Below are 25,218 nucleotides of genomic sequence, written 5' to 3' on the forward strand. Positions count from 1 at the left end.
TTATCATTCATAGGTGTAATAACTGGGAGTTTTAAAATCCCCCAGTCAAACTGACATTACAGTTTCTTACCACTTTAAATTCCTGAGACCTGAGATTGTATTTTGATTTCTTCTAGTTATTTGTGATTAGAACCTGTGTTTACCATGTAAACCAAACTTCCTCTTTGAACAGGAAGTTTACGTAAAAAGAAAAAAGAAGAAGTATCTCCTCATATGAGGATATTGGTTTTCTTTTACAGCGTAGCACAATAAAGTCAAGGCTGCTTAACACAACATGCAACACTTAATAAACAGAATGAAACCCAAAATATCTTCATGTAACAACACGGTGTCAGGAAGTTAAATGTTGCAGCTGAATCCAACTCTTAGGTTGGTGGCTCTGTTATTTAAACATATTTTTATTTTTAAACATATTTTTCCTAATATTCATCTGAAATATGTCTAGGAAAAAAGTAAAAGGTGCAATAATTTCCTTTTAAATTGATTGAAGCTAAAGTGGCATAAAGACATACTCAAGAAAAGTATCTAATTTAAAAATTAAGTAAAAGTATAAGGTCCTAAAACCACCAACATACTGCTAAAATTATGGCTGTACTTTAACTTGCGGACACCAAGGATATGTGCTGCTACATTGCCCACAGCAGCAGGGCAAATGGGGTAAACTGGCCAAGTGGCTGCAATAAAACTGGTCCTGCAGATTATAGTATCAATAATTCAAGACCAGGAAAGGATGAGTGTGTAGAGTGATGCCTTAAATTGGGAATATACCTGCTACTTCTTTAAGCTGTTCTATTTGTGACCATTATGAACGACGGCTTCACTCGCTTGACTGATTTAAAAAAGAAATATTTGAATGTTTTCACTGCTTTAATAATAAAGTATTCCATATCTTTATTTTATTTTAACTAGATGACTTTTAAAGTCATACATGTTCCTGATGTTGATGTTTGATTTGAGTGTTGAGATTTTAAATGAACCATTCACATGTCCGCTGAATTTCTGTACATTTAGTCAGGCACTAAAGTCATCTATGATTTTCAGATGCTTGCTTGAATATAAAACGCTATCATGTTTTATAATGATAATGCACAACATTTTAAAAAAAACATAATTACAAAACGCTTCAGAGACCAAACACAATTAAACTATGAATTTCAGCTAATCTGAAATTTAACAGCTGAAATGATGCTGCAGTAATAACTCGGCGATAAAATGCGTAATATTTTATCACTGTTGCACTTTTTTTTTTTACTCAGAAATTGACACACGATTCCCGTTTTCAGAAAAATGTGGAGTTTTAAATTTTGGTCACGTTGTTGATTTGTTTGTAATTTTGTAATTACGTGTTTAAAATACATAATTTTGCATTTAAGTTTCGAAAGGTATTACACGTTAATATTTTGTATCGCTCAGTGACGGTGGGCTCTAATTGTAAACTTGCAGTCTTCTCGCCAAGTGTCACACTTCAGCCTTGAGAAACGTCAGAAGTATTGCAGGACTATAAAATCTCACGATTAACTGCGAGACTTGGAATCTCCAAAATTTTGTCCGGGCCAAAGAGCGACATCCGAAGGGGGGATCAACACTCGGAGATGCTCGGGTCAAGGTAAAAGAAAAAAAGAAAAAGAAAGGATAAACTCTCTTTGTGCAGACGCAGGGCACAAGATGTGATGGGCAGGCTGACAGAAGCGGAGTTTCTCGGCAGACAGTCTCGTTTCCTCCGGACCAAAAACAACACTGTGACATCCTCACACGCGCGCGCACTGATGTTTACCTGACAGGATGTTTTGCACGAGCCGTGCGCTTCGTGAGGGGATTTAATTTGTACACAGGCACAGTTTGTAGATGCTTAGTGGTGGAAAGTATCCGTGTGTTTACTTTGTGTTTGCGTGCTGTCCTTCTCTGTGTTGTGGATTGCACCATGATGCCATGATAGGGGCGGAATCTCATGCGCACTTTCTAAAAAATAATATCACGCTCAGTGATGCGCTGGCTGCTGATGCAGAGGCAGGCTGTGGATGAAGGGGCAGGTACTCTGCGATGTCTCTGACGTGCTTGTTGTTGTTATTTGAAGAAGCTTTAATAAGGTGCTGACAGCACATCCATAAACAGATGGAACAGGTAGCCGAACGCGTAATACGCCAGAAGGAAAATCACAGGAAATCCCGAATTCCCACAGCCTTATGCAGTGGGCTAATACAAAAACTACACATTACTGTTCACGCTTAATGTAAGTTTCCCACAAGGGTTGGGTGCTATTCAGATACGGATGTGCTGTTTTACATTGTTTACAGTTCAGTCATAATGTAACCTAAACACTAAACAGGTATTCATTGCAATAATTTGATGAACTTGTATTTATTATTAAGCTAAAACTAATTTTTTAACGCCTCGATAAGATAAAGAGGGTAAAAAATTGATTCTTTCACAATTATACATCCCATGACTTAGTGGTGTGCAGAAACTTTTTGTTTGTTTAGTTTGTGGCATGTCCTGTGACTTGACTCACATAAAATAACTTCTGCACGGCTCTGGATTTCATATAGGCCAATTTCGTTTTAGAGGCCACCGGCTGTGATGAACTTCTCGATATGTTTTTCCTCTTATTTATTGCGTGAATTGAGCTCCTTATTCTGTAAGTTTTGCTATGAATATTATATTAATATTATACTTTTTTCAGTGAAGTTTAATTTCAAATGTTTTCTTTTGCTTCAGTGTAAAGAAATGTAGTTTAATGTAAATCCAAATTAGCATTTGAGAAGCCTGCTAGAGGACCGCAGCTCCCAGCATCCTTAGTGCTGCAGAGTAGCTGCAGCACCCTGTTAGTTAACAAATTTTAATAAAATATTATTTTATGTTTTGCATATATATTATTATATATTAATGTTGTAGCATGTATTACTATAAATGAAATGCAGTGGTTAACCTATCGTGCTGTGCAAAATTCTCGAGCTACCCTTCCTTTCTTTATATTTTGGTAGGAAAATGGGAAATAGGTGCAATGATTTATTGAAACACATGCAAAAAAAAGCAAAAATCTGAGCTTTTACAATTTCAACAAGCTTGAAAGTCAATATTTGGCATGACCACCTTTCTTTTTCAACACAGTCTGAACTCTCTTAGGGACGATTTCTTGTAATTTAGTGTAATTACAATTCCTTTAGTGTTCAGGAATAGTTTTCCAGGTTTCATAAGGATTGAAGATTCAAAGCTTCTCTTTGGATGTTGGCTGCCTTTTGTTTCATTCTCTGTCAAGATGATCTCACACTGCTTCAAAAATGTTGAGGCCCGGGCTCTGGGGAGGCCAGTCCATGACTGACAGTGTTCAGTTGTATGTTTTTCTATCCAGGTATGCTCTTACTGCATTCAAAGGGTTTGCTTTTTTGGATCATTGTCATCCTGAGCTACAAAGCTGTTGCCAATCAGATGGTACTGCATGGTGGTTTAAAATCTGATGGTACTTTTCTGCATTCATAATCCCATCAAATCTGACAGAGCCTTCACTGTGTTTTACAGATGACTGTAGACACTCACTGTAGTATGTCTCTCTTGATCTCCACTATGCCTATTGACAATATTTGGACTATAAATTTCAAATTTCATCACTCCATAAGACCTGTTGCCACTGATTTTCAGCACAGTTTTGTATAATTTGGTATACCTCATTCATTTCTCCCTGTTTTCCTTTCTTAAAAATGACATGCTTCTACTGAGCTCATTTCTGATGAGGCTTTGCTTTGCTGGATATTTTCCTGTTTCTTAAGGACATGACTTTCAGATACTGTTCATCTGCTGTAGATTTTATGGTTTTTGCCAATTTTTCGGCTAATAGCTGTTTGAGAATCACCTTGTTGGTTCTTTGCTAAGTTGCCTGTTATGTAAACACAACACAGGTTCACCCCTTGAGGGGTGGTTCAGGAGTTTTGCACAGAACACTTAATTACAGACTACCCGTAATATCAACAGTATTGCCAGTGTAATGACGAACTGGGAATTTTTACTGTGCAGCTTTATGAGTCTTTTGCTAGTTCAGTGTTTTTGGATTTATGGCTTACATGCTGAGGCTGAACCGATGTCAGTAATATTACATTTGAATATTAAATTGTGTTGTTGGCATATGTGGAAAGTAGTTTATTAAGGAGGTAGCCTTTGCAGCTAAAGAGCAATAATATGTGAGAGTTGTTCGTCTGCCTGCTTATTCCGCCCCCTGGTGACAAAAAAATTATAAACACCCCTTTAAAATAAATAACACTGAAAATAAATGTCATGTTATTTTATAGCCTATCAGCTATACCGGTTCAACTAGCCCACATTCAAAAGATAAACATGATGTGGAAAATATGTGTTTAAGACTTGTTTCTATCTTTAAATTAAATTGAGTTAGAAGGTCGGGATGTTTTTGTCACATGTGATGCCTTTTGTGAAGGAAGACTTTGTGCTTGATTAACATCTGGTGAGTGAAAAGTGAAGACGTTTCTTTCCTGTTCATGGATTTGGTAACAGTGAGTTGTTTGAGGGGAGGAATAGTAAAACAGCATGATAATTTCAGAGTGGTTGAAGATAATCCCGCTTTCTCTGTGACCTCATCACCTCAGTGTTAATAGATGTTACTCGGGAGGTGCTTTCAAGGGAGAGATCATAGCGCAGGTTTCTATAATTGTGACGTCTCCGGAGATGGTATGCGTATCTAGTGCCAGCTTAGCAGAGCAGGGAAGCTGGCGGGAGGTTTCAACGTGAGCGATAAACGCTGTGCAGGTTGCAGAGAAAGCGAGTGCGCAGTTTGAAAATGCTACAGAGCTGAGTGAACGAGACACAGGGTGCACCACGACTGGCTAATTGTGTTTCAAATTGGGTCTTTGAGTTCACAATGGGGAATGGGATTGCTCTGAGCTCCCCCGCTGAAGTATCCAAGGATGAGAAAGTTGTCAGATTTTTAGGTCAGACTGTAAAGGGTTGTTGTTAGGCAGATTTTCTCATAGGTCCAGATGCCACATTGGTTTAATTCAAAGCTTCTGGGTATTTGATGTGGAACTATTTTAAGTTTTGGTTGGTTTAAGCAGTAACCTCTTCTTTGGTTTCGTTTCTCGGCTTTTACACTATCTTGCAACTGTATCTTTGAAAGACATGCAAGTGTTATATTTATATTTATCTTTTCTGTGTTCACATCTGTACTTCTTTACTTTCATTTTACAGTGCTCTGTTCATTTTAACGTCCTGATTGATTTTGTAGTTTTAGAAGGAATAGCAGGAGTGCATCCTAGTCCCATCAGAGCCTGACCCCGTTTCCGTGAGCTACGTTAGAGTGTAGCCCCTCTGGGACTTGTCCCCTCCTCGTGCTGACGAAGGGAAGAAGGCCACAGCTGGCCCATCCTAGCCCAGCTCAACTTAGGCTGACAAAACCTCAGCCTTGCATCACCTAATCCTGCCTGCTGCAAAGAACCTAAAGGTGCTTGCATTACAATTTCTCCTTCCCTGCTCATTGTAGGTCACTTGGTCTTCCTTCCTTTAATTTGGAAAGGCTTCCGGGGATATTTTGCCCTACAAAAAATAATTATGTTATCTCCCTAATTCCCAATTATTATGCACAGGCTTATTTAAGAAAAAGGATTAGATTTTCCCTCCCTTTTTTTTTGTTGGCTGCACCAGCGAGCAGTGAATGAATATGAACATGACACTTCTCTCCTCGTCTGCAGTGAGGGGTCCTACACTTGGATGATCTGGGGGAGGAGAGAGCACAGTGAGCCTGTCATGTAAGCCGCCTCCTTTGGGGCCACCTCTCGGTGTACACTGCTTCCTGCCTCAGGTAGAAGCCTCAGTGTTTCTGCTGCTGAGGCGTCAGGCAGTTCTCTCTCTCTTTCTCCCTCTCCTCTTCACTCCCTCCCGCTGAGAAGGCAACACATCCCCTCGCAAAGCACGGAAATGGAGAAGGTAAGTTGTCGCATTTTTTAATCTTGTTTCCTATCTTTAATTTCTTTTTTGACACAACAGGAAATTATATTTCTTTCATGTGGCATTTTATGCACCGTGCACTTTCTGTATAAAGCTGGCATGTTTCTTATGTTTGTGTTGCCCTCTTCTCAACCCAAAAGTCTTGTTAGATGTTTGGAATACTCCTACTGTTGTCTCTGGACTAGATTTTCAAAAGCGGATTTTATCCCAGAGGTGCTGTTCACGGCTCCAAAATTAGGCAGGATCAACTATAGATGACAAATGTCCCAGCAAGGATAAATTAATAAAAGTGAAAGTGCTTTGTTCTTATAGGTTCTGTGCTTTTATTTTGAAACTAAAGACGACGTAAACAAGAGAGAGCATTTGAACATTTTATTGATGAAAACCAGCTTTTTTAGATTTCAGTGTTAGATATTTTATTGTGTTAGATAAACTCTTGGTTGGGTACTTATGTTTATCCACACGAGTCGCTCTACAAAGACTCTCGGAGGCATTTGCAAGCATGCAAACGCATAACAGCTCCTTAAAGTGTGATTCCACCTTAAATGAAGCAGCAGCACAATTTTTTCTGACATGTGCCACCCCATCTTTTTAACACATTGTCATGTGTTTGTGTATTCATTGTATGACTTAAGGCAAAGTTTCTCTTTCAGAGCTGCTCAGAGTGCACAGAGCCGACTCTTGCACAGAGTCTGTGTACGCTCTGCAACAAGTGGTTGTGTTACCAGTGCACAGATGTGCACCAGCATCTGAGAACCCCCAACACTTCCCAGTACATGGAATCACACCAGCAACAGAGGCCCAGTGCCACCCAGTTCCCAGAACTGCACCAGAGGGGCTCCAGCTCCCTGCCTCCTACTGGACAAGGCAAGACATTAGTTTGATTTGTTGGCTTTACAGACCTTGTATGACACATTATTATATAGTTAGCAGGGCTGGTGTCTCTTTGCAATGATTAATGCATGATAGCTGCATGTATTTCTATGCACCTGTCTTTAACACGTGTCTCAGTGCTCGGATGATTTCATTTTTGCTAATATTAGTGTTTTGCTATTTTAAGCCCATTGCGTATGTTTGGCAGCTTTGTTGCCAGCTGCTTTTGCACAAGTTGTCAAATCATAATGAGCACGTCCCAGACAGCATTATTGTGATGTGGGAGGGTTAGCATTTGGTTTGTGTACTTGTGAGAAAAACCGTGTGACAGCGCTGATAGACAGGATGTGGTCAGTCAGATCAGGCTGATGCACACAAGGTGATGCTCAGCTCTCTACCACAGAGATCTCTGATGATCTGCAGGCAGGAGGGGGGTTGGCTGAGGTGAGCCGGCCACCAGAGAGCAGTAGGGTACGTTTATTAGCATTATCCAGCTAATGTTAGATGGATTTTCTGTGCGCCAAAAGCTTCTTATATAGCGAGAGAGGTACAGGTGAGAAGCACTTTAGAGTGTGTGTATTAAAAGTGAGATGTTGCTAATGGTACTTCAAAAGCCAGTTGGACAGCAGCTGAAACACTGACATCTTTGTCACTAAACACTCTTTAACACATACCATTGCAACCTCAGCTTCCTTCGGGTGCCACAACTGTATGCTGTCATTATTTTGGTGTTAAAGTGTAGCACTAGGTCAGCTTTAATAATGCTTGTCAACAAAACTGGTAACAGTTTTCTTCAGTTTCTTTTCATGTATGTTTAATGCAACAGTAAGTGCACTGACTGACTTTTATTTTCAACATTTAAAAAAAATAAAAGAATCCAGGTATAAGGTACAAGTAGAATTTATATTCAGCCCATTAGCTAGCAGGAGAATAAACAACTTAAAGAACTGAGGCTTGGTCTGGTCAGCATGGCACTTTAGAGGCGATTTCTAAGGATTTACAGCTCTTTAAGTATTTCACATCAGCATATCTGTCCTATACTGATGACATTAAAAGACACTTTGGAATAATAAAAAGTGTTCATAACTTATCAAGAAGACAGTTAGAGGCTGTCATGTGATCCTGCATGCCATTTGAGCAAACTTTGAGCAAACAGGCTGATGACACTGCAAGTCTTTCTTTTCTTCTAATGCGTTTACTTTAATGCTGCGTACTGTGGGCCTGACTGTGAACTGCCTGTTGACTGCTGCTCTGCCCCCCTCCCCCTCCTCTCTCTGTATGTCGTTCAGGCCCGGGGTCGTATCCTTGGTCCCTCCTCATGTGCCACTCTCACAGACAGGAGCCCTTGGAGCTTTTTTGCGAGTCATGTGACCTTCTGTGCTGTAGCAGCTGTCACCTGTCCTCTCACAAAAACCACAGGTCAGTCCTCAGATGCACAACACAAGGACACTGCCGAGAAGGGCTAACCACAGGTTAAAAAAAACTTCCTGTGAGCAGTAACACTCTTTAACTGCCTTGTCAGTTTTATCATCTATATCTGCATACACTACCCTTGGCCAGCCTAACATTCATTAAGTATTCATACCTTTTTGTTTTCTGTGATGTTAGAAAGCAGGAGGTGCTGCGAAGGTCACCTGCATAATGTCTTGTCCTCGGGGGAAACAAATTCAATTCTGGTGTTCGTCATGCTCAAAGAATAAATTAGTGAACTTTCTGGTGGATGCTGTGATCTGTCATGTGTTTAGGGTGGTGCAGATCGGAAAGGCCCTACAGGATCAGCAGTGGCTGTTTGAGAGTCTGATGGTTCAGGTGGAGGAGAAGAGGTCTGCAGTGGAGAACAGCGCTAAACAAATAGAGGAGAGGTTGGTTTTCACCCACACTGTCATTAAAGTCCAATTTCTGAGCAACTTTGCCCACAAATGGTGGGTTAGGGAGGGACTGAGACATTTGCCCCCTTTCTGTCTTTCCAGGCTTCACGGAGTGAAGATTGCACACAGGAAGGCAGAGAACCAGATTAAAATGGCAAAGATGATTATGATGAACGAGCTTAACAAACGAGCCAACCTATTAATAGAGCAACTGGAGGTAATTACTTTCTCTTTCCATCTAATCATCTTGCCGGCCACGAATCTACACGCAAAGAATCTGTAACTGCCACGATGCCGTCGCTAGCTCGTGATAAGCTGTCGCAGCTGCTTAAACCGACATCCCAGCACCTACATCTGTCAAAAGCTGTCTGTTGATTAACCTGCAGTCCAATCACAAGGCTTGCCTTCTGCAAGTAAGGACACAAAACTTCATGTTTACATTTGTTTTGTTTTTTTTAATTTTCTACAGAAGATTGCAGAGGGCTTCCAGCAGCGTCTGGAGGACCAGCTGCAAGGGGCAATAGAGATATGTGGCCAGCTGGACCATATTCAGAAGTTCATCACCTGGGCTATGACCCATCACTGCACAAGCCCGGTGCTCTTCAGCAGAGCTCTGGTATGCATATGAGACAGTTAACAGACGTCGTCCCGCACATGCACACGCACACACACAAAGTCCGGTCCTGTGAGAGAGGTGATAATTAATTTCTTGTAAAGTAGAACAACAAGTGTGAAGTCTCTTTTTATCATCTTTGAAAAAGAAGCCACACATTTACATTTAAAGGGGAACTCCAGTTGTACTTGAAGGTCAGTTTGCTAGAGATTACTGCTCGGTCTGTGCTGTGCTGTACAGTGCCCCCTGTGTTTTTGAAGGAGCAGCCTGAGAAAATTACTGAAGTTGTGTTGCTGGCTTTAGTTCAGCATGAGAAAGAAAGAAGGCTCCGTGTGCTCTGTACTGGCAGCCTGGAGTTTGACATTTACCCGTTAGGTGGGGTTTAAAAATAGAAAAGCTGCAAGATAAGCAGTGCAGGATCCACTGTTTTGGGAGATTCGCCCATGGATGGAAGGCCTCTTTGTGGAAGTCCAAACTAAACCACTTAAGTGTTCTTTTAAACTTACTTTGCATCCATTTGTCTTTCTGGTCTCATGATTTGTATGGAGACACATCTGTCCACTGACTCTTTTGTCACGTAGTGGTGTAGTGGGCAGCTTGGGGCCTTGTGCGTGGACCTCAAGCTGCCCACCGCATCACTTTTTTGCATTTGTCCCAGTCCAAAAGCATACTCTTTGGGTTAACTGGTGCCTCTAAATCAGCTCATGGATGTGAATCAGCTGGAAATCTGTCTTGAGTGTAGTCCACCTCTTGCCCTATCATAAAAACCGTTATATGAAGTCCACTTTAACAAGCATGTTTTATCCCTTGTGTTGATTTAGTTCATTATAAAAAACTGAATGACATATTTTTAGTGAAAGGAACAAAGGAAATGCATAATCAGGGGGCATTCAGTTTTCTTCCTGTTAAAAGGGAGTTTTTTCTTCCCACTGTCACCGAGTTCTTGCTCACAGCGGGTTGTCTGATTGTTGGGGTTTCCTCGCTATCATATAATGGTCTTTACAATCTAAAGTGCCTTGAGGTGACCGTTGTTGTGATTTGACCCTAAATGAATAAAATTGATCTTTCATCTTTTTCATATTTCCTTTCCTGCAGATTTCACTCCAGATGCAGCAGCTGCTTGAGGCGTCACACCACTCAGATTCTTGGAGTCCTGTGAAGATAAAATTCAACTGGGATGCTAGTTACTGGACGAAACAAATTTCCTGTTTAGGTAAAAATCAATCCGTTAATGCAAGAAGACTTTTTTTAAGAACATGTTTTTCTAGGAGAAACCTCCTCACTCAAAAAATATAAGTTAAGTAGGCACAAAAGGAACCGTAACTATGTATATCTGTTTGATAATTAATCAGCATTATTTTTGATGCATGACATGTGAAATACTATCTCTGAAACCGGGCTCTCACTGTGACTCTGTTACTCTGCAGGTCAGCTGACTGTTGAGGGGGGAAACTGCGCTTATCCCCCAGGGTTGGCCTGCTCCAGTATTATGAGACCCCAGCCCATTACCTGCTTGACTCTGCCACCAGTGTTTCACAGAGGACGAGAGCCGGGCTGTGGGTACCAAGCCTGCTGTGAGCCTCAGATGTGTTGCCTTCATGGCATTCATTCGCAGCCAGATCTTCCCAGTCTGGACAAAAGCCAGCTGGACACCACACTTTATAACTCCAGCTGTGCTCAGCCGGCTCATATTTCTGCTTCCCAGCACCAGAACCAGCAGATCCAGAGGTTCTGGGACCAGGAGAGTTCCTTGCAGCGTCCTCCACCTGCATCACCTGTCCCAAACAGAAGGCACAATCAGCTCAGCCGCAGCCGAGCATCTGCATCTCAGCCACAAGCTGCTGACTCACAACCACACTCTCAGTCTAAGTCCTATCTTTCTCATCATCAACACCGCAAAGAAGTTCTTCCAAATACCCAGGCTCGGCTAAGTGCAGAGCGTGGGAGACCAAACCGGCGTCGGGGGAAGCTATCCAGCAGATCTCTGCAACAGGAGCTCAGCTACACGGCTCTGGAAAGGGATCCAATGAGTGAAGAGAGCCGGGTGGAAACGCATCATGTGGAGGAGACCTGTGGACAAATAGCGGTTGCTGAAAGGAGGGAGATGTTGGATCAAGAGCTACAACAGGGCAGGAGGGTGCAGAGTCCTGTCCAACAGCAGCAACAGCAGCAGCTGCTGCTGTGTTTATCAGGTGTGAGAAAAGAGCAACAGAGGACCAACTCTGCACTGACCGTCAAAGACCACAGAGATGCCAGGGTGAGAAATTAAGCTAAAAATGGAACCTCACCAACAGAGGATATTGCAATATAATATATACCCATATGCACATGCATTAAAAAAAGAGCTGAAGCTACAATATATTAAAAAAACAAGATGAAAAAGACAACAAACAAAAAATGTGTGTTAAAGCAAAAGATTATACAAATGAAACAGAAATCTCTTTGCTGTCGTGTCAGGAAGGGCGACCAACATAAAAATCTGCCAAATCAAACATGGCGACACCTTGAGAATAGCCGATCAGCTAAAAATAGCGTTTTATGTACAGTGTGCTTCTTGTACGCTCCTCGTTGTAACAACAAAATTCTGCTTAAATCCAGCTTCATAAAGCTTCTTAAAAGCAGCAGAGTTGCGAACATTGTTTGACAGTTGGCCCTCAGATGAAAGCGAGCCATGCGGTGGGATTTTTGTGCACCTCAGCCTTCGGTTTTTCACTTCACACGTGGTTCTGCAAAGTTTCTAGAGGCTCAAGCGAAGTTTTTAACCCTGCTATGGTAAACCACACAAAGCTGTTTATATGTGCCTCTCAGAACCCGCTACTGTTTGGTCAAGCCTATTTCCTGTGAAAACAAAGACGTTCAAACACTTGCTTACACAAAGGCACCAAAGCCTGCATTAGAAATTGCTTAATGACGGGACGTTTAAGTCAAATGAAAAGCTCGGAGAGCCGCGATTTACGCGTTTTGAAAGGGCTATTGTATATTTTTAAAATATTGACATGAAGACGAGTGTTGGAGCGTTTGAGGCGGCATTCAGTTTTAATTAATATCCATTAACAATTGAAACCAAAAGCAACACTTTATATTAATGCCAGAACGATCACTTCCCACAGCTGACAGCTAGCCTCAAAAACAGATGGCGCAACAGAAAGCTGCTCTTGCTTTCAAAAAGAAGGGATGATGGGAAAACAAAAGAGCTGCTCTGACAATTATAGCCGAGCACTTCAATGCATGCTTAAATCCAGGAGCTCGCTGTTCATCATAATCACTCGTGATGCCAGAGGTTTTAGCAGCCGCATAATCGCCCTTCTTTAAAAATTCTCAAGATGGGTGATTACTACCACAAAGATATGTTATTTTTACATTTTCAAGTCACAGCATCTGAAAGTGATATAAAGCCACTTGGGCACAGTCATTTGTGTACTTAACCTGTCATTAATGAGTCGCTGAGGGAATAGTGTGAGCTGCCAGTTTTTTAGCTCTGGTTTGCACTGAGATAAATTCCCATACCCCTCCGTGATTCCAGAGAGAAGGATTATAGTCTATTTTCCTCTACAGCCTGAATCCTGCATACGTTTCCCAGGGGGCATAGATCAGGTGAGTGTTTTAATCGCATGATACTAAGGAGCATGTGCTTGGTGTCGGCCTGGCCTGAAAATGTGTGATGGTGTACCGGAAAAAGAGACACAAGCCAAAGTGTTGAAAAAACCTTGTGGAAGACTTGGATCAGTAAACTGTAATATATGAGAGAAACTGTGAGAGTGGTGGCTTAATCAAAGGGCCACACTGTAGCTCTCGGGTTGAATTTACATATGATAATTGGTGTGATATCCAAAGCTTTCATTGCTCCAACAATAACACTAATATATTCAACATGTTTGTAAGGATTGAGGTGTTCTCTGAATAGGCTCTGAGTGATGTTTTTGTTCATTTGGTGTGTGCCCGTGTGTGTCCATCCACTTTTTTTTTGTGTCTCCTTTCAGTTTTTAATGGCATGAACAGGTGCACCTGTGCATGCAAGGCTGCTTGAAACCCCAGCTCAGTTGTGTGTGTGGATATATTTATGTTTTTTGACAGAGATCCACATCCCTGGAGGTGACAGTGACAGCCCACGAGTGTGTGTCTGATGTGCAGCATAGCAGCAGGCTGAGCACTGGCTCGGTGTGCTCGAGGAGGAAGAGGCGCTCCCAGAGCATCCCGACAGAACTGGCAGCCCCGTCCGCCAGCCCTTACGCCGAAAGGCCCACAGGATGGGCTCGTAGCCTAGAAGCGGGAGCTGCAAATAAGGTAACCCCGCATCAGAATATGATTGCACGTGGGGAGGCTGAGCTGTCAGAGAGAATAGGACTGATCACAGTTAGGAGGTGCACTCGCCACATGTGTGTTCAGCACTGTCATCTCTGGTGATACACAGTTCCACAATAAAAACTGTAACTACAAAACTAACTAGAGGCGAAAACAATACCAAGATCCACTTTGCATCGATGGACTAAGATGCTCAGTTGTCACTAGGTTGCTGTTTTTCAAGCGCTTTTAAGAATTCATCTGCCATGTGAAGAAAGAGCAAAGCCTTCTGGAGGTGCAGAAAGAGCAGGATAAAAGGAATGCAGAGTTAGAAAGAAGTGAGCTTAGCACACTTGTGCACGGGTAAAGCCCACTTCTCATCTCTGCTTGAGCCTAGCAGCTTAGGCGAAATCAGCCGCTCTAGGCACGGTGCACCCACACCTCTGATCTGGTGCTATGCATATATTGGAGGTGCTCAATTTGATAAGGCGAGAGAATGAAAATGAGCGAGGGAGAAAGAATACAAAACGATGGTTCTGCTAAATCAGTTTTAATAGTTAAATTCCCAACGTCTGACAGAGAGTGCGACACTAAATCTGTGCAGTGCTCTTGTAAAAAAGGAAAAAATAATAAAATCTGTGAGGCGTTTAGTTGAACAGTTTTCTCACGAGATAAGCGAGGGAATGAGGAGCCCATTTTTCCAATCATTTTTGACAGTTTCTGTCATTTGAAAAATCGCGTGCTTGTAGAAACCTGCAGGAGCCATTATTTGGTTTAACAGCATATTTTGCTGCTGGAGTTGGTGACTAAAAGAGTTTTACTTAATGCTTATTCTGATTTCAGTATTACGTGCTGGATCCCAGACAGAGGAGAGCATCAGATGGGGTGCTCTGTGTGGCCAAGGAAACTTCAACTGAACCTCCTTTAATGTCCTATAAGACAGAGCCAGGTGGTTGAAAACACTCTGAGATTTTTTTTCTTACATAGTCAATTAAAAAAAAAAAAACTCACACATTTTCAACTGCTTGACTTTCTTTGTACTTTTTAGATCACCCCATCACTTACGTAAATGAAGAGATTGGTTTTGATGCCAACAAGAAATGCAGCTTCTCAAGTAACAGCAACAGCAGGTATGTATTGTCTTAAAAAAATGAAAGATCAGTCCATGCACAAATCATGAAAACAGCTTGTTAACCTATTTTTACATCCCTCTAAATTAATAGTGATGTTCAGAACGACTCTGCAAGGCCCAGGGTTCCAGTCATTTGCCTCGAGCGTCTCAAAATACTCGTGTCTCAGCTCCCACCACACGGACGAAGACAGAGTGACCCCCTACCTGCCAGTGGGACGGATAAGAGCGAAACCCTCCCTCAGCAGAAAACCTGGCAGGATGTCATGCCCCAGGTGTGGTGCATTTGTTTCATTCAAAACAAGAAGGGAGATGTTTTAACCCTTTAAACCCTAACCCATCACGGTTAGCATTTTTAGCAAGGGTGGGCAACTCCAAGCCTCGTGGGCCAGTGTCCTGCAGGTTGTAGATCTCACCCTGGGTCAACACACCTGAATCAAATGATTAGTTCATTACCAGGCCTCTGGAGAACTTCACGACATGTTCAGGAGGTAATTTAGCCATTTAAATCAGCTGTGTTAGATCAAGGATACACATAAAACCTGTAGGACACTGCCCTTGAGGCCTGGAGTTGCCCACCCCTGGTTTAAAGGGTAAATTAGGTTAGGGTTTAAAGGGTTAAAAGCACCATAGCAGGCATATAATTAGCTGTCACCACACCATTTATTTCATTTTTTTACTTGGTTATGGCTAAAGTGTGTTGGCTAGTAAGCTTTAGGGGTAATTTAGGATGACCCTGGCTAGCTGCTGTCCTCTGTAGTATTTATGCATGAGGGTTTTAAGAGATTAAACTGTAATATGAAAAAAATCCCTTCCTTTCTCTTCTCTTGTAAACACAGGGAATAACAGGAGAATCTGAGACTAGTGGGGCCACCCGCGTGCTTGCAGCACCACAGCAACAAACTTGTAATGAGTCCACCGCACAGTCAGACTGCAGCGACAGCAACATAGGGGTACCTGTTCCTCGTAAAGAATCCACACTGCTCTCCGCTGACTCTGAATATGTGGCACCAAGTTTCTATGAACTGGATCTGGATTCTGACTCTGATCCCAGGTCAGTGTCAGAGGAAGCAGTCATCTCTCAGGCTGATTCAGACCCACAGCTTGACTCAGATGCATCACCAGATTCTGACCCGAATGCACCGTCTTCATCTGAGGCTGAACTGGAGTGTAGAGCTGAGCAGAAGTCTGCAGAGATGGGGCTGTGTGGCGACTCAGAGCCAAGTCTGGAGTATGAGGCAGATCCAGAATCAGATGCGGGACCAGACGGCCGAGGGTTGGATGCAGATACAGAATCAGGTGATGCTGAAACGGAGTCCGACATCCAGCCTGTATACGACCCCACTTTTCAGGGCGAGACTGATTCTGACGTGGTCTCCGATCAGCCTCCAGACTCTCAGGGCTCCGTGGCATCTGAGCTCGACGTAGACTCTGAACCCGAGCTGACCACCGATGACCCGCAACCGCTTCGCTCTGACCTGGATGAGGAGATCGGTCCAGGTCAGAGGCCGCTCCTGATTGCAAATCCCGTTGTTCCCGGAGACACAGAGGAAGTCCAGACTGAGCAAGACGGCACAGAGTTGGAGAGTGAGGATTTTTGTGCCGTTTGTCTGATCGGAGGAGACCTGCTATGCTGTGATCGCTGTCCAAAAGTCTTCCACCTCTCTTGCCATATCCCCCCTTTGCCGACCTTCCCCTCGTAAGCTCACGTGAAATTTCAGCACAATCCTCACACCTCCTGTCAAACAGTTTACATAAAGCTGGTACTGCTAACCTAATGTGTCTTCCCTCATTCAGAGGTGACTGGGTGTGCACCCTGTGCAGAGATGTTCTACAGCCAGATGTCGAATACAACGGTGACAATGAGAGAGCATCTGGAGAAAATGCATCAGCAAATTTGCTATCTCCATGTGACCAGAAAGTAGGTCAATTCATAAGAACAAACTTATTTACAGCAGTCAATTTGATATGTTATAGAGGGTAACACAGCTGTCACTCATATTACCCGAGGGGGTTCATCTAAATGCTAAAAAAATCTCCATAAATATCATGACTAACGAGTGTTTACGTACTTATCAAAATGGCTATAAAAAATGTATGTGGCAATAACTAATGTTTTTTTTAGTTTTTCTTTAACTGTGATCCTTCTCTTTCTGTCGCGCCAGTTTTCATTCATGTTTGGTTGAATCTTTGCAGAAATGTGAGCGGCTGACACTTCTGATCCTCAGTAACATCCTGAGTGCGCCATTCCAAGAGCCCGTCAGTCCACTCGTAAGCTAATCAACATTTTCTTACAGTAAAGTTAATTTATTTTTGCAGAATATATTTATGTTTTCATTATACTTACAGACACATAGTAGTTAAGAGTTTTACTACCAGTCTAAAGTTTCCCTCATGGGTTTTATATGTAACACAGCTCTGCTCACATTCGGTTTTTGCCAAAGTGAGTGAATCCTTAGAGCCTTAAAATTGTGCTGAATACATTTTCTTCTTCATAAAGTATTTACAAAGCTCATTTTATATGATATTTGAGGCATTCTATAATTGTCATTCATGCCTAAATCAGCTTACACTTGTCTATTTATGCAACATTTCATTGTGCATTGTGTTTAAGCTGTTTTGTAACCCATAAACAAAACTTCAACAGAGAAACAGGTCACCTCCATGTTACCATATGCTATCAAAGGTAACATGGGTCTTGAGTATCTAACTTAGTTTAAGACTGCGATGCAAGCATGCACCCTGTGCACAGGTAGAAGCACGTCTGTCACGATGATACATAATGGAGCTCATGCAACATTAATGTGATGCATTTTGAAGAGCAGAGTGCTCCTGAGATAATTAAATTGGAATTGGTTTTAGAGAACCAAAGTGGCTGGGGGGATAATATAAGAGTCTTAAATGCCACTGCTTTCTCACACAGGCACGCCATTACTACCAGATCATCAAGAGGCCAATGGACCTGTCTGTGATCAGGGCCAAGCTGAGCAAGGGGAATACCCAGTGTTACAGCTCACCTGATGAGTTTGTGGCCGACATGTATCTCATGTTCCGCAACTGTGCAAAGTTCAATTACGTAAGTTAAAAGTCTAAATTCTGCTTGTTTCTGTGTATATATGGTTAATCAGTCTCGACATCATCACTGGTCACTACTTTACTATAATTACTGCCCCCCCCCCGTCATTGCAGCCTGACTCTGAGGTGGCCCAAGCAGGCCGCAGCCTCGAGGCCTTCTTCACCTCCAACCTGAAGGAAGTTTTCCCAGGCAGAGTCTTCCCCATGGCTGAGGTGGATTCAGACAGCGATGAGTACGACGAGGCTTACAGGACCACTGAGAGTGGCTTCCCCTGGCCAGAGAGAAGAGAGCAGTGCCACAGGAAGAGGAAGAGGAGGCAGTCTCTCAAGTCGAGGAGGCATCATTTCTAATTAGAGCTTAATAGTGCGCAACCATGGCAGAAAACATGTTATTTCTGTTTATAAATATGCTGTTTTTTTTTTTCATTTAGCAGCCAGAGGGAATGCACCAGTGTTTCTAAAAGCAAGCCAACCTTGTGGTTTGCAGTGATATGACAGTACTGCCATCTGATGGCAGCTAAACATGCGAAAATAGGATTGAGAGTAGTAACTAATGCAGGAGTCATTATTATCCATGCAACTCATCGGAGGGGCTGAGTGCGAAAATGGAAATAAGTGAAGGTCACATTGTATAGGTTACGCTGTCATACCTCTGTGGATCTCGGTTTGTTGCTTCTACAGCCATGTAGTGAGGTGATGCTGTAATACTTCCTTTATCATGTCATATTTTGCCTGCTAAGCATATGCTCCTGATACACTGCACTGCTTGCTATTTTCTGCTAACATAAAATACCTTATATATCTTTCATCACATGCTTTTTTGTACAGAGGATGCTGTAGTTGGATGCTTATTAATCGCACTTTGCATCTTTATTAAGTGGACTTTTTCAGGTCATCATAGCCCTGATTATACGCAGTACTCTGAAACTTTGTCGGTAAATTCTGTACTTACCATATTCACGAGTTTCCAAATCATTTATACACGTGTCACTGTATAAACTTTTATTTTACTATATGAATGATTGCAGGCAATTAACATACGTTTGATTATTGTGTGTCAGTAGCTTTTTTTTGAAAAGCAGCAGCAAATTGTTTAGATTAGAGGAAGACAGGATGTGAGAGATCGTGGGCACCGTAAGCACTGTTAGAGCTCACCGGGGCATTTTTATTATTGGAGAATTTAATATCTGGAGCAAACAGTTCATGAAATGTAAAATTTCACATTTAGCTAGCAGATAAGTTTGTGTATGTATATTGCATATTATTTCTCTTGGAGCAAAATCTTCCACTCTTCTCTTATCAGGATGTCTCAGGCTTACTGAAAGTCTAAGGTGTTGTTATCTTTGATTACTGATGAGTATAAAAATGTACTTGCTGCTGTGTGTAGAGAATTACTGTCGAAAGGAAATGCATAATTTTATAAAAAAACCCCGCTGTAGCGCATTTCCTGTTTTTAACTATGCTGTACTTGGTTCCTGCAGCTTAATATACGCTTTGTGTGACTCATGGCGATGGATGTACAAAAGTAGCGAATGTATAGTATATGTAATGCTATTCCTTTTGACATCAGTAGATCTAATAGGCGTAAGGGAAAACTGCCATAGTTGCTGTCACTGTTTCAAGAGAAATGTTTTCTTTTTTCCTTTTTTGTAACTGTAATTATAAATGCACAAATATTAATATCAATAAAAAGCATTCATGAAAAACAAACAAACATGTTAGCATTCTTATTTAAGATACAGTACTGCAGAAAAGTCTGGAGTCCCCTGTCATTTCTTTATATTTTGCTTCCAAGGAGCCTGACTTTCTTGTAACTTTTATGGTGGTCTTGAGAAATAGTTCTTTTTTTGGACACTGGCCGCTTTTCTCCTCATTTTGCATGTTTGCTAAGCCACTTAAAACTGACCTATGAATCATTTAAGCATAAAAAAGCACCTAACTCAAGGGTTAATCAGTGTTGTGTCTACACATAACAGATAACTTAGCAAAAAACCCATTTAAATTGTATATTTAAGCACTTTGTTACTAGCAGCCTGTCAGAAAAACACATTTCCCCCTAATTTTATTTAGTTTGAGCTATAAAAGCAAACAATAATGCAATTTAAAAGGCATAAAAAAGCAACAGCAAGGTGATTTCCAAAAAATGGGAAAGTGGAGGGGAAAAAAAATCTACAGCAGATGAAAGCCGTGTTGTTAAGAAAAAATCCAGACACGAGACCTGACTCATCTGAAACAGTCTCAGTGGAAGGGTGACTGTCAAGAAGTGGTTCTTAAGGAAGGGGAATGGGGAGAAAAGACGTATACAGGGACACATTACAAACTGCAAAGCAGGTTAAATGCTGGATCAAAACGAAGAAATGTTAACGTTATATCAAAATCCTGTCACTGCCATGTCACATACAGTCTGAGGTTATGGGTGTTTTATAGCTTCATTAATGGTGTGTGGAAGGGTGGTAAGAGTGCTCAGAATTACACAGCCGAAACTGCAGAAATATTCAGAAAAGACTCTTTTATTACTTCTAAAACCTTCGTGACATTTAAAAAAATATATTTGGTTGAATAATCTCTCAAACTGCTTTGATGCAACATAAAGTAGAGAGAGATTTTTTTTGTGAGCGGACAGAAGTTTTAAGAATTAATCAGATGAGACTAAAGAACTAAAAATTGTGTAATTAGTCACACTTGTTTCCTTGAGATTTGACAGTCTTTTTGCTCTGAAGTAGTTTTTTTTTCTCAAAGCAGCCACTATCATCGGCATGTACCTATGATTGTAACCCAAACCTTCAGTTCAATCTGTCAAATGTAAGAAAGCAATCAGTCTAAAGGTTAGTAGCTCCTGGAAGCCTGCGAGCAGGGCAAAATGCACATCACCATGAGTTTTACGAGTTTCTTTTCACATTTGTTTTGAATATTCCCGAGTCATAAATCAGTTAGCATGCATCATTTGAAGTTTTATCTTTTAGTTTTATATAATGAAATGCTTCTTAAAACCCATCGCTTCTTTGCCCTGATGTATGTAGAAGTGAGTCATGCAGACAGCACCGCCCACCTAGTCTGCACGGTTCTTAAAAGGCTCTTTCATGGCCACTTCAAACAGAACACCATCAGAACACATAACATGTAATAATGAATCTGATTGTCTGGAGAGCATTAAAGAGACAGAGGGAGAAGTAACTTGCTGGACTCTTTCGGCAGCACAGACGTGATGTAACCCTTCGACGTGGCCCAGGAGACATTGCTGGCTCCTGCCTCGCGTCACACAAACTGTGGAGAAAAAAAAGTTGCGATGTTTTAATTGCATGTAAAAAAATTTTTTTTTAAAAGTTAAAAACAAAACAAAACAATCCTTAAAAGTAGAAGTTCAAGAGTTCTAAGTGTCATAGAATTCACTTAACGTAGGGTTTTCTGCATCAGGATATTTGTTTTAGTTTTAATCAGACAATGGAAGGCGAGATTCATCGTAGGGATTTTAAGGGTTTCCTGGAGAGAGAAGGACATTTAACAGAAGCCCCCTGGTGATGCATTAAAGTGTTAGCATTGTAAAAATAAAATAACAACCCCCCTCTTGGTGCAAGTTGCAGTTTGACTTCTGTGACTTTTGTAGTTTGCTGCAAAAAGCCTGTGCTTTAAGAACAAAGAAGAAAATTCTGTTTTTACATTACACTGCTTATCCTCCTCTCGAGATCAGTCTGTTTTTTTTTATTTTTAACCAACACACACACACAGCAATAATTGTTATATGTACACTATTTTGGTCAGGAGGCCTCTTGCTATGTTTTATTTGTGAACAAGGCTTGTGACCTTTCAGTCTTCAGTCTTCACGTAAAACATCACATGATAATAATGAGACACTTCTGTGACCTTTGGTGAACAATGAAAAGGGCAGACAGAAATGCAGTGAGAGAAAAACACGAGCTGGAAAGTGACGCAGGGAAGTTTGGAGTCTTTTAGTGCTGCAGGGGGCAGAGAGGGGATCTAAATTGTGTGCCTTGCTGAGGTTAACTGGCACGTTACACCTGGAAACATCTGCTGGCATTTTATAGTCTTGGTAACGTGCCTGTGTGTGTGTTAGCCATAGATTCTGTTTATGAGAACTCTGAAATTCAGAGCTGACAATTGCACAGACCTCACATCCACCTTAAGGAGTCTCGAGCATCGCTGGTGTAGTGGTATCATGCAAGATTCCCATTCTTGCGAGCTGGGTTCGATTCCCGGGCGATGCATTTTAAGGGTGGCGGTAGCTCACTTGGCAGAGTGAGTTGCGTACCAATTGGAAAATAAGGTCGATCAGTTCTCGACTCCTTCTCCTCATGCTGAAGTATCCTTTGGTAAGATATCGAACTCTAAGCTTCCCCTGATGTGTCTGTGTGTGTATGTGCATTGACAAGAGTTTTGGAAAACTTAAGGTCGAGGTCACTGAGATTTGAACTGGTGTGAGCTTTTTAGTAGCACCTATGGTATTAATGTAAAAATCCTACGTTTTCGTTGAGGTAATGTGTTCACAAAGTGGGGTAAGGGGTAAAAAGGCGCTTCACGAAAGGTGATGATAGATGTTTCTGAATGGGATGAAGCATAATTAGATGTGGTTTTATTGTGTGACACAAGCACATTTATCAAATCATCTGTTGTGCATAATAATCTTAGAGGTATAAATGTCCTGCCTTTGTTTTAGGCTGCTTGTCAGTATTGTGTTGCGTGACTTTTCTGCCAAATCCTTAAATTTTAGCACTAACTGAAGAGTGGTAGAGATTTTCACTGAGTTTTCACAGGGGACACCGGTGTTTGCGAGACAACTCACAGCATGTCTGAGCAGCTGGCACAGTGATAGGCTGTGTACACTGGAGAGAGGATGAGGGACAGTTTTAACAGCTCACTTAGCTCTTGTAACATCATCAAGTTGGCTCCGCTGAGGAACAACGGGGCTGGAAAAGCAGATGAGCAAACACCGATCTCAACTTTTCTTTTCTGGAAAATTACTACATGTTTGTGCATTTATCTAATCTATCTGCTATGCTTCCCATCACAGATTAAATGTATGTAATGAAATATAAATACTCTAAATACTTTAGAGCACAGTGATGTGAGAATTATTAACCCTCTCTGGAATTAACAGAAAGAGTCTCACCTTCAGCTAACAAGAAATGACATTCATGTTTTTGACCACAAAAACAGCTGCCGTCATTCTATTCTAGAAAAAGAATAGGAAACAGTCAGTAAGCATTGAGCTATTTCTTCTACTTCTTCTTCTTCTTCTTTTTGTTTTACAATGAGATATCATACTGTTAAAAATGCTCAAACATTCCTCAGAGATGTTGGTCCAGGCTGACATGACAGCATCATGCAGTTGCTGCTCATTTGTCAGCTGCACGTCCATGATGCGAATCTCTCGATGCACCACATCCCAAAGGTACTCTATTGGACTGAAGTATGGCAACTGTGGAGGCCACTTGAGCACGGTGTACCCACTGTTATATTCAAGAAACCAGCTTGATTTGAGTTAAGCTATGTGAGATGGTGTGTTATCCAGCTGGAAGCAGACTTTAATAGATGTATACACTATACATGGTCAGCAACAATACCCATGTATGATGTGCTGTTTAAAACTAGTTCTAAGATGGCCAAAGTGTGTCCTCACACTTTTTAAGACAGGACAGACGCGTGCTTTCATGTTGCTTCTGACTCAACCGTCACAGCAGAAGTTTGACTCATTAGAACAGGCAACAATTTTCCAACAACCGTGCCACATTTAGAGTCACAGGCCTTGTGAAGCAGGGAAATACTGACTCCCTTTCTCTTACCATCGTATTCTCCCCAGCTGTTCTGCGGTGATTCTCCAACATTTTATTGGAGAGTGTGCTTCCATTGTCGTTATGTTGATATACTCATTAAACCAGTAATACTGTTATAGCATACAAAGATATATAATATATGACTCTCATGGGTTTTCCTTATTGTTTCTGTTGGCCCTAAACTAAATACACTATATCAGTTTAATGTGACTCAAGAAAACCTCCTTTACAGTCTGTTTCATATGGGTTTGGAATCAGCGATGTGCACATTTTACCACCACTCAGTGTTTATCTTACAGGCTGTAATAGAATGATGGTTTGCAGAAGGGTATAAAATTTCAATCTTCTTCTCTTCTGGCCTAAATTAATTAGCTTGTTTGCCCTCTCTGAGAAACCATGCACAGTAAATATAGTAATCTTTGTTCCATAATTTGACTAAGCTGGCATCATGCTGTGTTCACTGCCTCTCAGAGAGCTTTTTCATTTACTTTGCTTCACCCTCCACTTGTATTTATGCTACTGGCTAAGATTTGATTACTTTTAAAACAAACACTCATATTTTCGACTTGTTTTTGTTCTAGATTATACTATAAAACAATGGTCACTGGGAGACAGTTTTCATCCAGTCACTTTGCCAAATGATTTACTGAGTTTCTCAGCAATTTTCACAATTTTTGCAGTTTGTGGACAATAAAGAAATCCATGCTTCTAAAAATTCATCGTTTTTGTAGTCTGATCAGTTGGTAGATGATATACTGCATTTGATCTTTGATGTGTCAAAGAGGAAGCTGCAGGTGTATCCTGAGGGAGCCTGTGAAGTGACCAAATGTCCTTCCTGTATGCCAGGAGTGCCCTGTGGCAGATCATTGAGGCCCAAGGGGAAAGCAGCACTGGGTCAGTGACCATACATGTAGTTGTTGGTGTTAGCTGTTACTGAAGCTGAGCTGGATGACTTACTTTCATGAACTAATGAGCCCCATTTCTTAAATCAGCCCATCAGTGTGAGGATCCATGTGGTATCATGTCAGCTATGGTCTGCATTCCAACACACTGATTTGGAGATTCCCTGCACAAAGTTCACTTATGTTTGTGGCCAGAAAGAATAAATCTGAGCAGGAGCACAGGGATGAAGACACTTCTGACTCACACTGGATCTTAAAGCATTCCATTAACTGGGTAAATCAAATAACCTCTGTGTGCTTCCTTGCATGTTTATGTAAATTGTAAATGGATAAAGTAAACATACTGGGGATTTTATTTTACTGAATTATTTTGTAAGTTTGCAGCAGTTCAGTATATTACACATTTTAAACATCATAGAAGCAGTAAAAAAATAAAACAAAACTGTGAATGTGGACTTACTCAGTCACCTTAAGTGCTTGGGTCGCTGGTTACTGTGTAACTGCTTTATTCTTCTGTGGCACATTAATGGGCGTTCCAGTCTTCTTAGTGAGCAGCGAGCAGGACCGCTCAGCAGATATGCACAGGCTCAGAAAGAGTGCTGCCACTTCGAGGAGGTGTTTGGAGCAGAGAATTAGTTGGAGATATCCAAGCTTTTTACAAAGCTCATTTATCATGTGATGGTCCTTAAGCACTGTGTAGACTGTAGAGAATACAGTGGCTCCAAGTCCATGGCCAAAA

At 41.4% G+C, this 25,218-nt stretch overlaps 1 protein-coding gene and 1 non-coding gene across 5 annotated transcripts; both read left to right on the forward strand.

Annotated features, from left to right (window-relative positions):
• The first annotated feature begins 1,381 nt into the window (after positions 1–1,381).
• On the forward strand, positions 1,382–19,502 carry trim66 (tripartite motif containing 66). Of its 4 annotated transcripts, XM_040012154.1 has the most exons (21): positions 1,384–1,606; positions 5,231–5,446; positions 5,694–5,750; positions 5,892–5,928; positions 6,603–6,816; positions 8,112–8,241; positions 8,568–8,684; positions 8,793–8,907; positions 9,160–9,306; positions 10,399–10,516; positions 10,731–11,560; positions 12,859–12,897; positions 13,378–13,587; positions 14,428–14,536; positions 14,633–14,714; positions 14,808–14,988; positions 15,553–16,412; positions 16,511–16,634; positions 16,910–16,984; positions 17,637–17,789; positions 17,903–19,502. In XM_040012154.1, exons 3-21 carry the CDS (start codon positions 5,713–5,715, stop codon positions 18,137–18,139), a joined length of 3,816 nt encoding a protein of 1,271 aa, XP_039868088.1. In that variant the 5' UTR covers positions 1,384–1,606; positions 5,231–5,446; positions 5,694–5,712; the 3' UTR covers positions 18,140–19,502. The 4 variants fall into 4 exon arrangements, with proteins under 4 accessions (XP_039868086.1, XP_039868088.1, XP_039868087.1 ...); XM_040012152.1 differs by lacking the exon at positions 5,231–5,446 and having other exon boundaries at positions 1,382–1,606; XM_040012153.1 differs by lacking the exon at positions 5,231–5,446 and having other exon boundaries at positions 14,428–14,533.
• Positions 19,503–21,940: 2,438 nt separating this feature from the next.
• Positions 21,941–22,011, forward strand: trnag-ccc. Its single transcript has one exon. It is a non-coding gene; the product is annotated as a tRNA-Gly (tRNA).
• The last annotated feature ends 3,207 nt before the right edge of the window (positions 22,012–25,218 follow it).

The sequence above is a fragment of the Simochromis diagramma genome, unplaced genomic scaffold, assembly GCF_900408965.1.
Source record: "Simochromis diagramma unplaced genomic scaffold, fSimDia1.1 OVJJ01000603.1, whole genome shotgun sequence".
Classification (NCBI taxonomy): Eukaryota; Metazoa; Chordata; class Actinopteri; order Cichliformes; family Cichlidae; genus Simochromis; species Simochromis diagramma.

What these genes read in the sequence shown, in the direction of transcription:
- trim66 (XM_040012152.1), top strand. An exon ending in GAGCACAGTGAGCCTGTCAT is followed by an intron (nt 5,751 to 5,891) that starts GTAAGCCGCCTC and finishes CCCGCTGAGAAG; the next exon opens with GCAACACATCCCCTCGCAAA. An exon ending in GCTAAACAAATAGAGGAGAG is followed by an intron (nt 8,685 to 8,792) that starts GTTGGTTTTCAC and finishes CTGTCTTTCCAG; the next exon opens with GCTTCACGGAGTGAAGATTG.